The sequence below is a fragment of the Pangasianodon hypophthalmus genome, chromosome 26 (assembly GCF_027358585.1).
Source record: "Pangasianodon hypophthalmus isolate fPanHyp1 chromosome 26, fPanHyp1.pri, whole genome shotgun sequence".
Classification (NCBI taxonomy): Eukaryota; Metazoa; Chordata; class Actinopteri; order Siluriformes; family Pangasiidae; genus Pangasianodon; species Pangasianodon hypophthalmus.
The window spans coordinates 10,646,171-10,658,034 of record NC_069735.1 but is presented as its reverse complement, the minus strand read 5'-3'; the positions used below and the strand labels follow the sequence as shown (position 1 = coordinate 10,658,034).

At 37.5% G+C, this 11,864-nt stretch overlaps 1 protein-coding gene across 1 annotated transcript in view; it reads left to right on the top strand.

The window, feature by feature from the left end:
- Positions 1-338: 338 nt before the first annotated feature.
- Positions 339-11,864, top strand: part of tubgcp3 (tubulin, gamma complex associated protein 3) — a 32,715-nt gene continuing 21,189 nt past the window's right edge. The window contains exons 1-8 of the mRNA XM_026932230.3: positions 339-597; positions 3,494-3,601; positions 3,806-3,873; positions 3,980-4,057; positions 5,149-5,366; positions 7,559-7,725; positions 9,306-9,418; positions 11,302-11,427. Of these exons, the coding sequence (XP_026788031.1) occupies positions 522-597; positions 3,494-3,601; positions 3,806-3,873; positions 3,980-4,057; positions 5,149-5,366; positions 7,559-7,725; positions 9,306-9,418; positions 11,302-11,427 (954 nt within the window). The 5' untranslated portion in view covers positions 339-521. The remainder of the gene's footprint in view (positions 598-3,493; positions 3,602-3,805; positions 3,874-3,979; positions 4,058-5,148; positions 5,367-7,558; positions 7,726-9,305; positions 9,419-11,301; positions 11,428-11,864) is intronic.

Genomic DNA, 11,864 nt, shown 5'->3' with positions numbered 1-11,864 from the left:
TGTTTTCCCCTGAAAAGATGTGGCAAACAGGTGTATAGAAAATATTCATATTACATCTTTATACATGTATAGCTCATGCTGAATTAAATTTGTAACACTATTGCAGCGGTGTTGGGTATTTTTGACCAAATTTAAAATATAAGAATGTTTGAACTAATTATTATGTCACTATTTGTTCTGCGAATGTAATTTTTGTTCTATACACAATTTGATGGTGCTTTCGCTAGTTTATTGTTACTACCACATGACTGAAAAACTGGACTTTACCCTATTTACTCTGAAAAGAACTCTAGTAAATTCAGTGAACAAGTCAGGAACGATAGAATAGGAACCCTTTGTGTAGTCTTGTTTTCCGGTCGGACATATTTTCATTCCGTACCCGATGTGTTTTTCCGCTACATTTCCAACTGTGCGCGCGTTCGGCGGGTTCCGTTAAAATGGCGAGCCGATGGAGGAGTGCATAGTGACAGAGACAAGACTGCTTTTTTCTTTTACACCAACAGGAGGGAAATATCTGCACAATGGCGGCTTTGGATCAGAAATCGCCCAACGTGCTTTTGCAGAGTCTTTGCTGCAGGATCACGGGGAAGAGTGAAGGTAACACCGCTAAAGCAGCAAGAGGCTGAAACGTCAACTGGGCTAAAGCTAACTAGCCTCATCGCTTCATTCAGTGCTGAGCAGATGATCAAACATTAACATTAACATTAACTGGCTTTATCTACAATCACACATTATTACTGAATAATCTTAATAATCCTGAGAGTCTGTAGTTGTAGTATGTGTAGTATCTTGTTTGGTGAAGAACTGGCTAGCTGATGCTTGTGTTGTCAAAGCTTAACCCTTTCATGCATAAATTATTTTTTTAAACAAACAAAGCCAAATTATTTTATTATTTGTTTATTTCCTAAAACTGCTCCTATCTCATATGAATTTGGGCTTTTTTTCTAAAAATCACTTGGATTAATAAATAAATAAATGGATTGCCCATGTGAAGGAATAAAATGAATAAAAATGTATAAAACATTAAACCTGAAAATTAAAAAAAAAAAAAAAAAAAAAGCTTCCAATGTCTTTATAAACAAAAATAATTCAAATTCATGATAAAAAAATTAAAGGTGATGACAAAAATGAAAGAAAACATTTTGACAAAATCTAGCAATATGTTTGACAGTATATTTTGAAAAAAAATGCACACAGTTTAAGATTGTTGCATCATGCGATAAAAATGACAATATAAATGTTAAACAAACAAACAAAATGAATGAGTTGATTAGAGTCTGGTGGAAATGTGTATTGTTTTAAAATTGGGATTTTGTATAGAAAGTGAGTAAAGATAGCCCCAAGCCCCAAAAATATCTTACTGGAGACATTGCTGTGTTGTACAAACAGAAATCAGGAGAGGGATTTATATAAAATTACAGTTATGGTCACAAGTGATTTAGAGGTGATTTTCCATCTTGTGTTTTCCTAAACACAGTGCTGAATTGACTACCGATAAGGAAGAGTTGAGTAAGTCTATAGTCTGTAGTCTTTTAGTCAGTACTGGCTGTCTGTGATGTCCATGGCGTTACTGTACAAGCAGATCTACAGAGTGTCCCAAAAGCCTCCATAAATACGGGACTATGTACGTCATCATCACGTCAGTTGTGCCTTCATCAGTGGATGTTCGCGAACGTCCACTTCTCGTTTGGAAAACACTTCCAGTCTGTTTGAATTTGTTAATAAGTTTGGCAGCAGTGTAGTGTGTGTGATGTGCTTGCCGTGTTTCCTGTTAAAGTCCATCGCAACCTTGTGACAGCTTCCTGATCCAGCCATGAGAATGATTTCAATACGTTCTTCTATTGTCAAAGGCATTCTTAAAGGCTATCTGAAAAAATATATATATATAATAGAAGCTAAGTATGAAAAATTTTGGAAGACATTTTGGTAAAAAGTGTTAATTTCCCCTATGTATGGAGACGTTTGTGAGTGAGACACCCTGTAGGTTCATGCGTATAGGCTCTAATCTTCAGCATGATACTGTCCTTATTAAGCTTACCTTCCAAATATCAAATACAGCCCAGTGTAGTCCTACTATTAATATGGTTTATGAATATTATAAAAGGTTTCAATCTGAACAGGTTGTCATGCATCTTCTTTAAGTCAGCATGTAACTGTTGATGATGAGACTTCCTATCTGAAAGCTTTTCTGGCTTGTGGTGAAGAAATGACAGAGAAATGCTGTTTAACCCTTTCATGCATAAATGACAACACGTATCCAGATGTTCAGTGGTTTTATTACTCAACAAGGAGCAAAGGACCTCAGAGGAGTAAAATGGGACTAAACATTACTGCTGAAAAATGCTTGGAAATACTTTTCTAATCACTTTTTGGTGTCTAAACTGATTGAAAATAAAGGTTTTAACCCATAAAGCAACTGTGCAATTGAGATCTGATGTTGTAGATAATGTTTGTTGCAGTCTGACAGTTTTTTTTTTTTTTTTTTTTACTAAATGAATCCTTTTTTTGTGTAGAAAGTTTGTGTAGAGATGTGCGCCATCCATCGCTGGCAGCCATGTTGGACTGATGGAAACACTTAATGATAAAAATAAGCGATTAAAATCAGGATAATGGTGTATATAGCACTGGAGTGGATTGGAGGTGATTTACATGTAATATCTTTCAAAAAACAGCCTTAAATGAATAAAAAAATTAATGGTTTATGAGTGTGGAGACCATACATGATAGGGTTAAGTAAAAGGATGAGTAATATATCAGTGTTAATAGTAGAAGTATGGGGCCAAAAATCTAGTTGAATGAAAGTCAAAAATTATCTACATTTAAACGTACTCAAGTATTCAAATGTAAAGAAATTTTAAAAAATAAATAAATCCAAATGTTAGTTAGTTAGTTAGTCAGTAGTTTTTAGTTTCATTTAGCATGGATGTGAATTTGATTGGAACTCTTCAACAAAATAATAAAAAATAAACCCATAATGAACAGATTGGCATAGCAGCAGTACAAAATAAATCTAGAAAAAATCTAGAAGAATAAAATAAATCTAGAGGATATCTAGAAAGTAAATAAGCAAGTAAAAGTATTAAGTAAGTAATAAGTCTGTTTTTTTTTCCATTTGGAACATTTAGGCTATTTGAGTAAGAGTACAAGCAATTACATTTCAATAATACTTGAGTAAACTACAAATCTTCCAAAATAGTCCAGTAATGAAGTACAATTACTGAAGGATTTTCTGCTCTCGACGGTAATACGACCCTCCTGCCCTGCACATGAGGTCAAGCCAACTTCATCAAGAGCTTTTGGATAAATATAGTCTCTAGAAAGAGCTTAATTCAGCATCATGTCCATGAGATGCAATATAGAGTACATTACCTACGTCTACGTCTCATGATACATGGCGTCATCTTTCTACTCGCCCCTTACTGATGTCTCTCTTTGTGCACTTATCCCGAGGTCAGTCTATTAAGCCATGAATTCACTTCTGTTCTCTCCGCAGCTGATGTCGCGCATCAGTTTCAGTACGCTGTACGGGTCATCGGGAGTAATTACGCCCCAACCATCGAGCGCGACGAGTTCCTGGTGTCCGAAAAGATAAAAAAAGAACGTGAGTTGTGAGGATTGTAAAATCCTGAGGTCACTTTAATCCATTCTGAGCATTGTGTTTGTATTTAAAACCACATCCTACAGTATTAAACAGTGGGTTAAAATAGCACACAGCTGAGGTACTGTAGGAGTGTGTGTGGCATTTTTGACTCTGGTGTGTGTGTGTGTGTGTGTGTGTGTGTGTGTGTGTGTGTGTTCTTTAAAGTGTTAAAGCAGAGGCGAGAGGCGGACGCAGCTCTTTTTTCAGAGCTCCACAGAAAACTCCAAACTCAGGTCAGTGCTTCATTCTCAATCGCTCCAGTTCTAAAGACTGTTCAAAATGAAGTTTTTCAATTCAGTATATCACGTGTTTGATTCTGTTTTTATTTGTCTTAATCAGGGGGTGCTGAAACACAGATGGTCCATCTTATACCTCCTCCTCAGCCTTTGTGAGGATCCCAGGAAACCGTCCACCCGGGTACCTGTGCAGTACTCATAACTCATAAACTGTGACCGGACAAGCAGGAATAATCTTAATCTGCATAGTAATCTGCATCAGTTTAAGCATCAGTTTAAACTTTAATCTGCATAATAATCTGCATCAGTTTAAACATCAGTTTAAACATTAATCTGCATCAGATATAGCTGTGAGACTGAGGCATGTTTAAAGCGGCGGTATGTAAATTTTGAGCCTGTAGGAATTTGGAGACGTCTCTGGTAGAAGTATGCGATCTCACGTCACTGGTGATGAGAACATTTTGTGCTTCACTACTGTTCTTGGTGAACAAATAATTGTTAGCAAAAAAAAACCTTTATTATGGACAACATGAGTCTCAGAGGGACTCAGAATCTCAGAGTATGAAGTGAAAGAGTTAAGCAATGTTAACAAAAAAAGTTGCATACTGCAGCATTAATAACTGGTGAGTTAGGTAAAATAAGGAATGTGTCTAATTTGTAACAAAAGATTACATACTACAGCTTTAATAGCTTGGCAGTTAGATAATAACAGTTGTTTCTAATTTTAAAAAAAGTTGCATTTTGCTGCTTAAATAACTGGTCGGTTAGATAAAATAACGTTTCTAATTTTTAACATAAAAATTACATACGGCTGCTTTAATAACTGGTCAATTAGATATGTAACAAATGTTTCTAATTTGTATAAATAAAGTGACATACTGCGGCTTTAATAACTGGTCAGTTAGATAAATAAATGTTTTTAATTTTTAACAAAAAAGTTACACACTGCAGCTTTAATTAGATAAAACAGCAAATGTTCAGGATTCTCTTACCTGCCAGTACTGTATAGCAGAGTCCCAAATATATATCAGCTTCAGTCCTGGAGACTCTTCTGCCCTATTGAGTTTAAAGTTTCCTACCAACTGATCCAGCCCACTGGCTAATGATTAAACTCTTCAGGAGCTATGAGAATTTATAAGGGAAAAACGTGACTACTACACTTTTCGTATGCAGGCCTGGATGGATGTAATTCAGTCAGTTAGCTCAGTGTGTTGCGGGTGTATAAGATGGTACAGTATGAACATGAGGTAAACCGCTCTCTGCTTCTGATAGGTGGGCAGTTATGGTTCGCTGTTTGCTCAGGCTTTGCCACGCGATGCCCACTCCACACCTTTCTACTACACCCGGCCACAGAGCCTGTCTCTCAGCTACCCCGAGCGCTCAGCACTGGCTGCCCACAACGCCTCCAGCATGGGCACCAGCGGCATCAGCAGCCTGGGCATGTACTCACTGAACGGCCCCGGCCCCGGCCCTCAGGCCCTGCTGACCGGGTGAGTCTGGTATTTACGGTTCCCTCTAGCCAGTTTTAATACGCACTTCATTTCATGGGTACAGGACAGAAGACAGGATTCAAACAAGTGTCACATGGTGTTCATGTTAGATGCAGTATAATACTGGATTGTCATGTCAGATAAACTAAAATTGCTTCCCAGGTCCCTATTAATGCACACTACCTAGCTTATAGGGCAGGAATCCTCTTATCCCGTCCTGGAGTCTAGCACTATTTAGAGAATTAATTGACCAGTTGCCATTTTGGACCCAGTACATTTGTTTTATGGCTCAAATGTTTAAAAAAAACACATTGTTTGCATTTGGGCCAAGCTGTAAACATGGTCCTTTTGACTTTTCTTCTTCTGGGCCATATTTCCTCCATCTCCACTTGTTTGTCTTCTATGTAATGCTTATATGTGGCTTTGCTTGTAATTGCACCGTGAGCTCTGAATTATTCACATCTCCACCATCAGCCGCAAGCACTTTAGATATTTAAAGCATGGCCGCGTGTTCTCAAGGCCTGGATTTTAATTGATCACCGAATCCTTCGAATGCGAAATTCGTTGCCTGTTAGGTATTTCTGTGGTGTTGAAATTTCACCGTCGTCCTTCATTGTCATTCTTTATTGTTGGAAATGGACCATTAAAAGGTAATTAGCGCATTCCCATAAGCTTTGCTAATGGAATCATAATACATTAGTAGAGAGCGAAGGTGTGTGTTTATGTGCTCCACTAATAAAATTAAGACATTGCTTTAGTGTTTTCAGGAATCTTTCCTTAATTAGGATTTTCTTAAAAATGCAGCACTTCTAATGGACCCAGTAACCCACAAGCACTTCAATTTGGTCTCCTTTGTTATTGACCTAAAAGCATGAAGATTTATTGCTTGGAGCCGAGAGTTTGGGGCCTAAAAACAGGGTTCTGGACTTTTACACTTCTTTATTAAGGCGTCACTATGGCAACAGTGTTTTTTCTCAATTTGTCCAACTTTAAAGCTGCAGTGCATAGAAATTTTTGGTTAAAAATGAAAGCAATAGCTTTATTGAGTCAGGAGATGAAAAAAATAACATTGTGAAGTTCCTGACCTACTGTGAGACATCCTGTGATTTTAATTTAAGACACATATACACATATACAAGCTGAAATATAGTATGTTCTGTGCTGTTGCACCTGAAAGTAGTACAGCCAAAGATCTACCCCAAATTCCTAGTACCACAAAGCCAAGGGCATCACATCAGAGAATCCTTTTTCCAATACTATTACTACTACTACTTCTACTACTACTACTACTACTACTAATAATAATAATAATAATAACAGCAGCAACAGCAACCAGCCTCAAAGACACATGGAGAGCCGCAGACAGTTTAAAAACTCACTCCATAGACTTTGTGGTCTGTTCTGATCTCGCAGAATGAATACAGATCACCAGATCAGGTGATCACGACTGTGGTTCACAAATATTTTTTTCACCGAATCACAATACCAGTGAGCTAAACGGCTCGTGGCCCTGAATTCTCATTGAATATGTATTACTTGCCTGCCACAGCCTTCAGATTAGTCACATTGCTGAACAACCCAAGTTACAAAATGTTCTTCCACAGTTTGCTTGCAATGGCATTTATCTACCAGAGAGGGTGACATTCCCAAAACTTGCATCCGTTAGCTTTACGTGTTTGCGTGTGCATGTAGTGGAGATGGTTCCGAATAATAACAATCGTGTATGCCTCTATTTGTTAGTTTAAAACACAGATTCAAACAGCACAGATTGTTAATTTGAGATTGTAATAATGCAGAAATAAGTTAAGACAGTTCCTATAGTATTTTTATATTGTATTTTTCAGCTATTATACGTAATGCGGCGATGATGTTTTGCAGCAGTTAAAGGGAATAGGTATGAATTTAATTTAAAAATCTGCGCTATGTTCTGTATCAGACCCTTCAGTTGGAAGTTGCCCAAAGTCTGCATAATTAAACAAAGCTTCTATGAGACAGTTATTTGATTAGTCAGATTCAGACGTCCCTCTGACTAATAGATTTTATATAAATGTGTACTTTTGCACAATCAGCACTGTGTAATTGCCTGTTTTTTTACATTTTATATTCTTCTTATTTGGATCATAAATCATTAGTATGCTGGTGTGTGTGTGTGTGTGTGTGTGTGTGTGTGTGTGTATATATGTGTGTTTTAGCCCCCAAGCTGTAGCCGATCCTGCACGTGGCCCTCGTCTCTGGGCGCTCCCAATCACTGGGACCGTGCCACTGAGCTCCCGACCCACAACAGGCCCCGCCCCTGGCCCCACCTCCAGTCCTGCCCCCAGACCCCCTCACAGACAGAGACGGGACGGCGACACCAGTGGTGAGTCTGGTCACCATGGCAACCTGATTAAGATGTAGTGAAAGCAAGTGTGCACGTACAGGTCTTGGTGATGTGAATGGTATTAATGATTTGGATGTGATTAATGATATGGTTATGAGTAGTTTAGCTTAGGTACACATCTTTGTATTTAAAGGTGCACTAAATTTGTCAACATTAGAATTTGAATAGATGAAGTTCAACACCACTGGAACAATATTTTTACTCTTTGAGCCCGCCCCCAGACCTGACAATGCTCCGCCCCACAATCTAGCAGAGTTCAGATAGAGTTAGCAATAGCAAGGACTGACTTCAGCATGACATCACATTCAAGCAGTGAGGATTGTTATTTATTTATTAAGGGCATTGCCTTACTTCATTATTTAGATATAGATGATAAAACATTTGTTATACAGCATTACGGAAGATCTCAGACTCCGGTGGCTGCCACGTGCGTGCTGGCTGATTCAACTTTCTAAAAGCCAAGTTATAATACTATAAACATGTGAAATGTCTCAATTTGTCTAGCATTGCATTCATTTCTATAAAGGTGGTTCATCAAAAGCATTGCCTGGCTCTGTAAGTGATAAAAAAGAATTTACTTGATTTGTTTTGCAAAGCTGGTCATCCGAGAGCTGTCCAGGAGCAACGTCGCAAATTCAATGTCCAGCTTCACCAGTAATAAATTTCTCCATCTTTACAAAGTTCTGCCAGTGTTTATTCTGGTTTTATTGAGTTTATTATTGTTACCTTTTTTCAAAGCACAGCATGGTATTCTTTTTTTTTTTTTTTTTTTTGCTCACTGTAGAATTATCTGGCTGTGCTGGGCGCTTACCGGTTTCAACCCTGTTTTTTCTTTATGACAAAACTGAGATGGGGCGGAGTGAAGGGATGGAGTGTCTATAAAATGACTGACAGGAGTCTCATCCAAACACAAACAAGTACTCCAGCCCTTAACGCAATTTCCCAAATAGGTTTTCTCAGCCACATAATACACTTTTGCTGAGATCATGCTTTAAACAATTATGTTTTATAATGTTCTACATATTTTTCCAGGTTATTTGTACTACTTAGAAAAAATAGACTATTACACCTTTTAAAAAGCATTAGGTCCTACAATTTCCACTTTCAAAAAGATATTTCTGCATGTAGTATCACACTGATATACAGATTTCTTTCCTTCCTGGGTGTGTATAATGAATAGTGAATATGTGATGCATGTGGTAATCATCATTCTGTATAGATCCGTGAAACACAACCTCTAGTATTCATTAGAGGTGGAATGTAGAATGGTGTCGGATTGATTAGCTGAGTACTATGTGCTAAACACTAAGGAAAGGTCAAGTTGTTTTCTTTGCATGTTAAAAAGGAAAGGTTTTTCCAAGCAGGTGAATCTTAAGCTAGCATTACTGTAGGTCATAGCGCTAGGCAGGAAGAACAGTCCTGCGTTCAGTTCAGTCAGCCCCTGGACACTGTCCCTCTCTTCTTTGGATAGATATACGAGTGTGACCTTTACGGCTTGATTTGTCTCTCTCTTTTTCTCTCTCTCTCTTTCACTCCATCTGTAAATCTTTCACTCTCAGCTGAAATCAGTGAGGCCGCCCTGGTGCGAGACATCCTTTACGTCTTCCAGGGAATTGATGGCAAATTCATTAAGATGTGCACTCCAGAGAACTGCTACAAAATCGATTCAAAGGTGAAATCATTACTGTTGGTTCATGAATGTTGTTGTGTTCGGGTATTTTTGCCTTGCCACGGGTGCATAGCTATAGCTTAGCCAAAAATTTATACCACAGTTTTAAATCCCTAATGTAGTCGATTGACCAGGAAGATCTGGACAATTGGCTCTAACTGGCCCTGATCCATCCATAGTACATTTGTATGTATAGTTTAGAAATAGCAGAGTATATACATACTTAAAATTATATAATGTTTATATAACATATAATGTATATATATATATAATGTATATATTAAGTTATATGTTACGTGTATAATATATTGTTTTTAGCTCTGCAATGTCATTTTGTCATACAGGATTAAAAAACACAGTTTGAGGCAGGTGTATATATATATGTAGCATATCTTGAGGATATTTAGTTTCATGGAAAAATACAGACCATCCTTTCTTTCTGCATTTTTCACAGCTCAAGAAATCTCTCATGTGTTTTATTTGTTAATTATGGATTCTCAACCTGTTGTTCCGCCTGTGGGTATTTAAATGAAGAACTACAAAGTGGCTGAAACTGTGTTATGGAGTTTTCCTGCAATAATTGCCAAGCTGTACTCGGATTGGTTGAGACACTCCTGGCCTATTGTAACCTTGATCAAGCTTTTAAAAAAACTCAGAAACTAAAACAGAAACAGAAACTCGATCGCAGATCCATAGTCAAGGTCAACCCAAGCTGGAGAGCCTTCATCTGCTCATGTGAAAGGAATGAATTTTTAAAGGGGCTTCCACTGGTATCTTATGTTTATCCAATACCCCCTGGACCCAGACACATGAGCCAATAAACATCAGGTCTTCCAAAGCTGACAGCTTTGCCCTGCTAAAATAAACCAAGACAGTGTAAAGTTTTAATATGATGTAAACAGCATTTGTGATTAACCCACATATCTGGGTTACTGGAGGAGTTTGCACGTTTACCCCGTGCTTTGGGGGTTTCCTCCGTGTACTCTGGTTTCCTCCGCCAGTTCAAAGACATGTGTTGTAGGCTGATTGGCATCTCCAAATTGTCCATAGTGTGTGAGTGGGTGTATGAGTGTGTGCGATTGTGCCCTGTGATGGATTGGCACCCCGTCCAGGGTGTCCCCTGCCTTGTGCCCCAAGTCCCCTGGGATAGGCTCCAGGCTCCCCATGACCCTGTGTATAATAGGATGGATGGACTTCTTATTATTTCCACTCATGTTCAGGAGTGTATACTTCTGTATAAACAGGAGTTTATGAATGTGTGTAGGTGTGTGAAGTTAGTCATTAAAGTCTATAACCTTCTAATAGCACAAAGACCTGTTTATTTAGTCTAATCTGTAATTTAATGTTGTAGTTTAATGATAGTAAATTTGTTTTGTGTTTGTATGTGACAATTACATAAATTGAAAAGACATATAGATACATACAAATAGATAGAAGTTTTAATTTTTTAATAGACAAAATTAAAAAATGATTTGGTGTCATTGTTGTAAAGTACATAAAATCATACCTAAGTAGAAATAGACAAATGTTTACAGGGAAATGACTCGTGTAAAAGTTAGGAACACACAAGAAAACTACTTAAGTAGAAGTTTTTAAGTTTCTGATATTATTCGTACTTATGTATCAGAAGTACTCTTGCATTAAATGTGGAGTAAGAACGTGGACGCACTGTGGTATTTTCACACTCGTCTAACTAACAATCATGTCAATACTTCACGTCAAATCCTCAGTAAAGCTGTAGATTTTCATGTAATACAACTCTTAAGTCACCTCAGAGTAGCCATTGATAGCTGTTTAAGAGAATCGGCTGCAGGTGAGCTGAACTGGGCTAAAGTAAAAGAAGGTGTGTATAGACTATATTACATTGTTGTTGTTTTTTTCTCCAGGTTCCCATGTGTAAGTCTTTGCGAGACACCAGTAGCCGGCTAGCGGAGCTCGGCTGGCTTCATAACAAAGTCCGGAAGTACACAGACTCTCGAAGTTTGGATCGAGCCTTCGGATTGGTCGGGCAGGTATGGATGATGTCACAGTTCTGGAAGAACAGTTATTTCTTACCACAACACATTTTCCTTTCCTTTTCCTTGTTAAATAAATCTTAGATAAGAAATTTCTAAGGTTAAAGTTTTTCATACTATATCAAGATAGTTTTATTGGAACTTTGTTAACAAAAACTAACTATTACGATACATATGTGCCATGAAAAAGCCTTTAAGTATAACATTGTTAGAAATATAGATCCTACTCAAAAAGTTCGCATATCAGTGAAAAAATTGGGTTTGAACAAAGTGCAAAAAGTGTTTGAATTTAGGTTATTAAAATGCAAAATTTTCCATTTTTGTGGGAATCCCTTAATAATAAAATATTAATGGACATTATTTATACTGGAAGTTAAAATTGATTTCTGTACCAAATATTTTATTTTCCTTCCTTTTCATAATTAGTTGCTTAA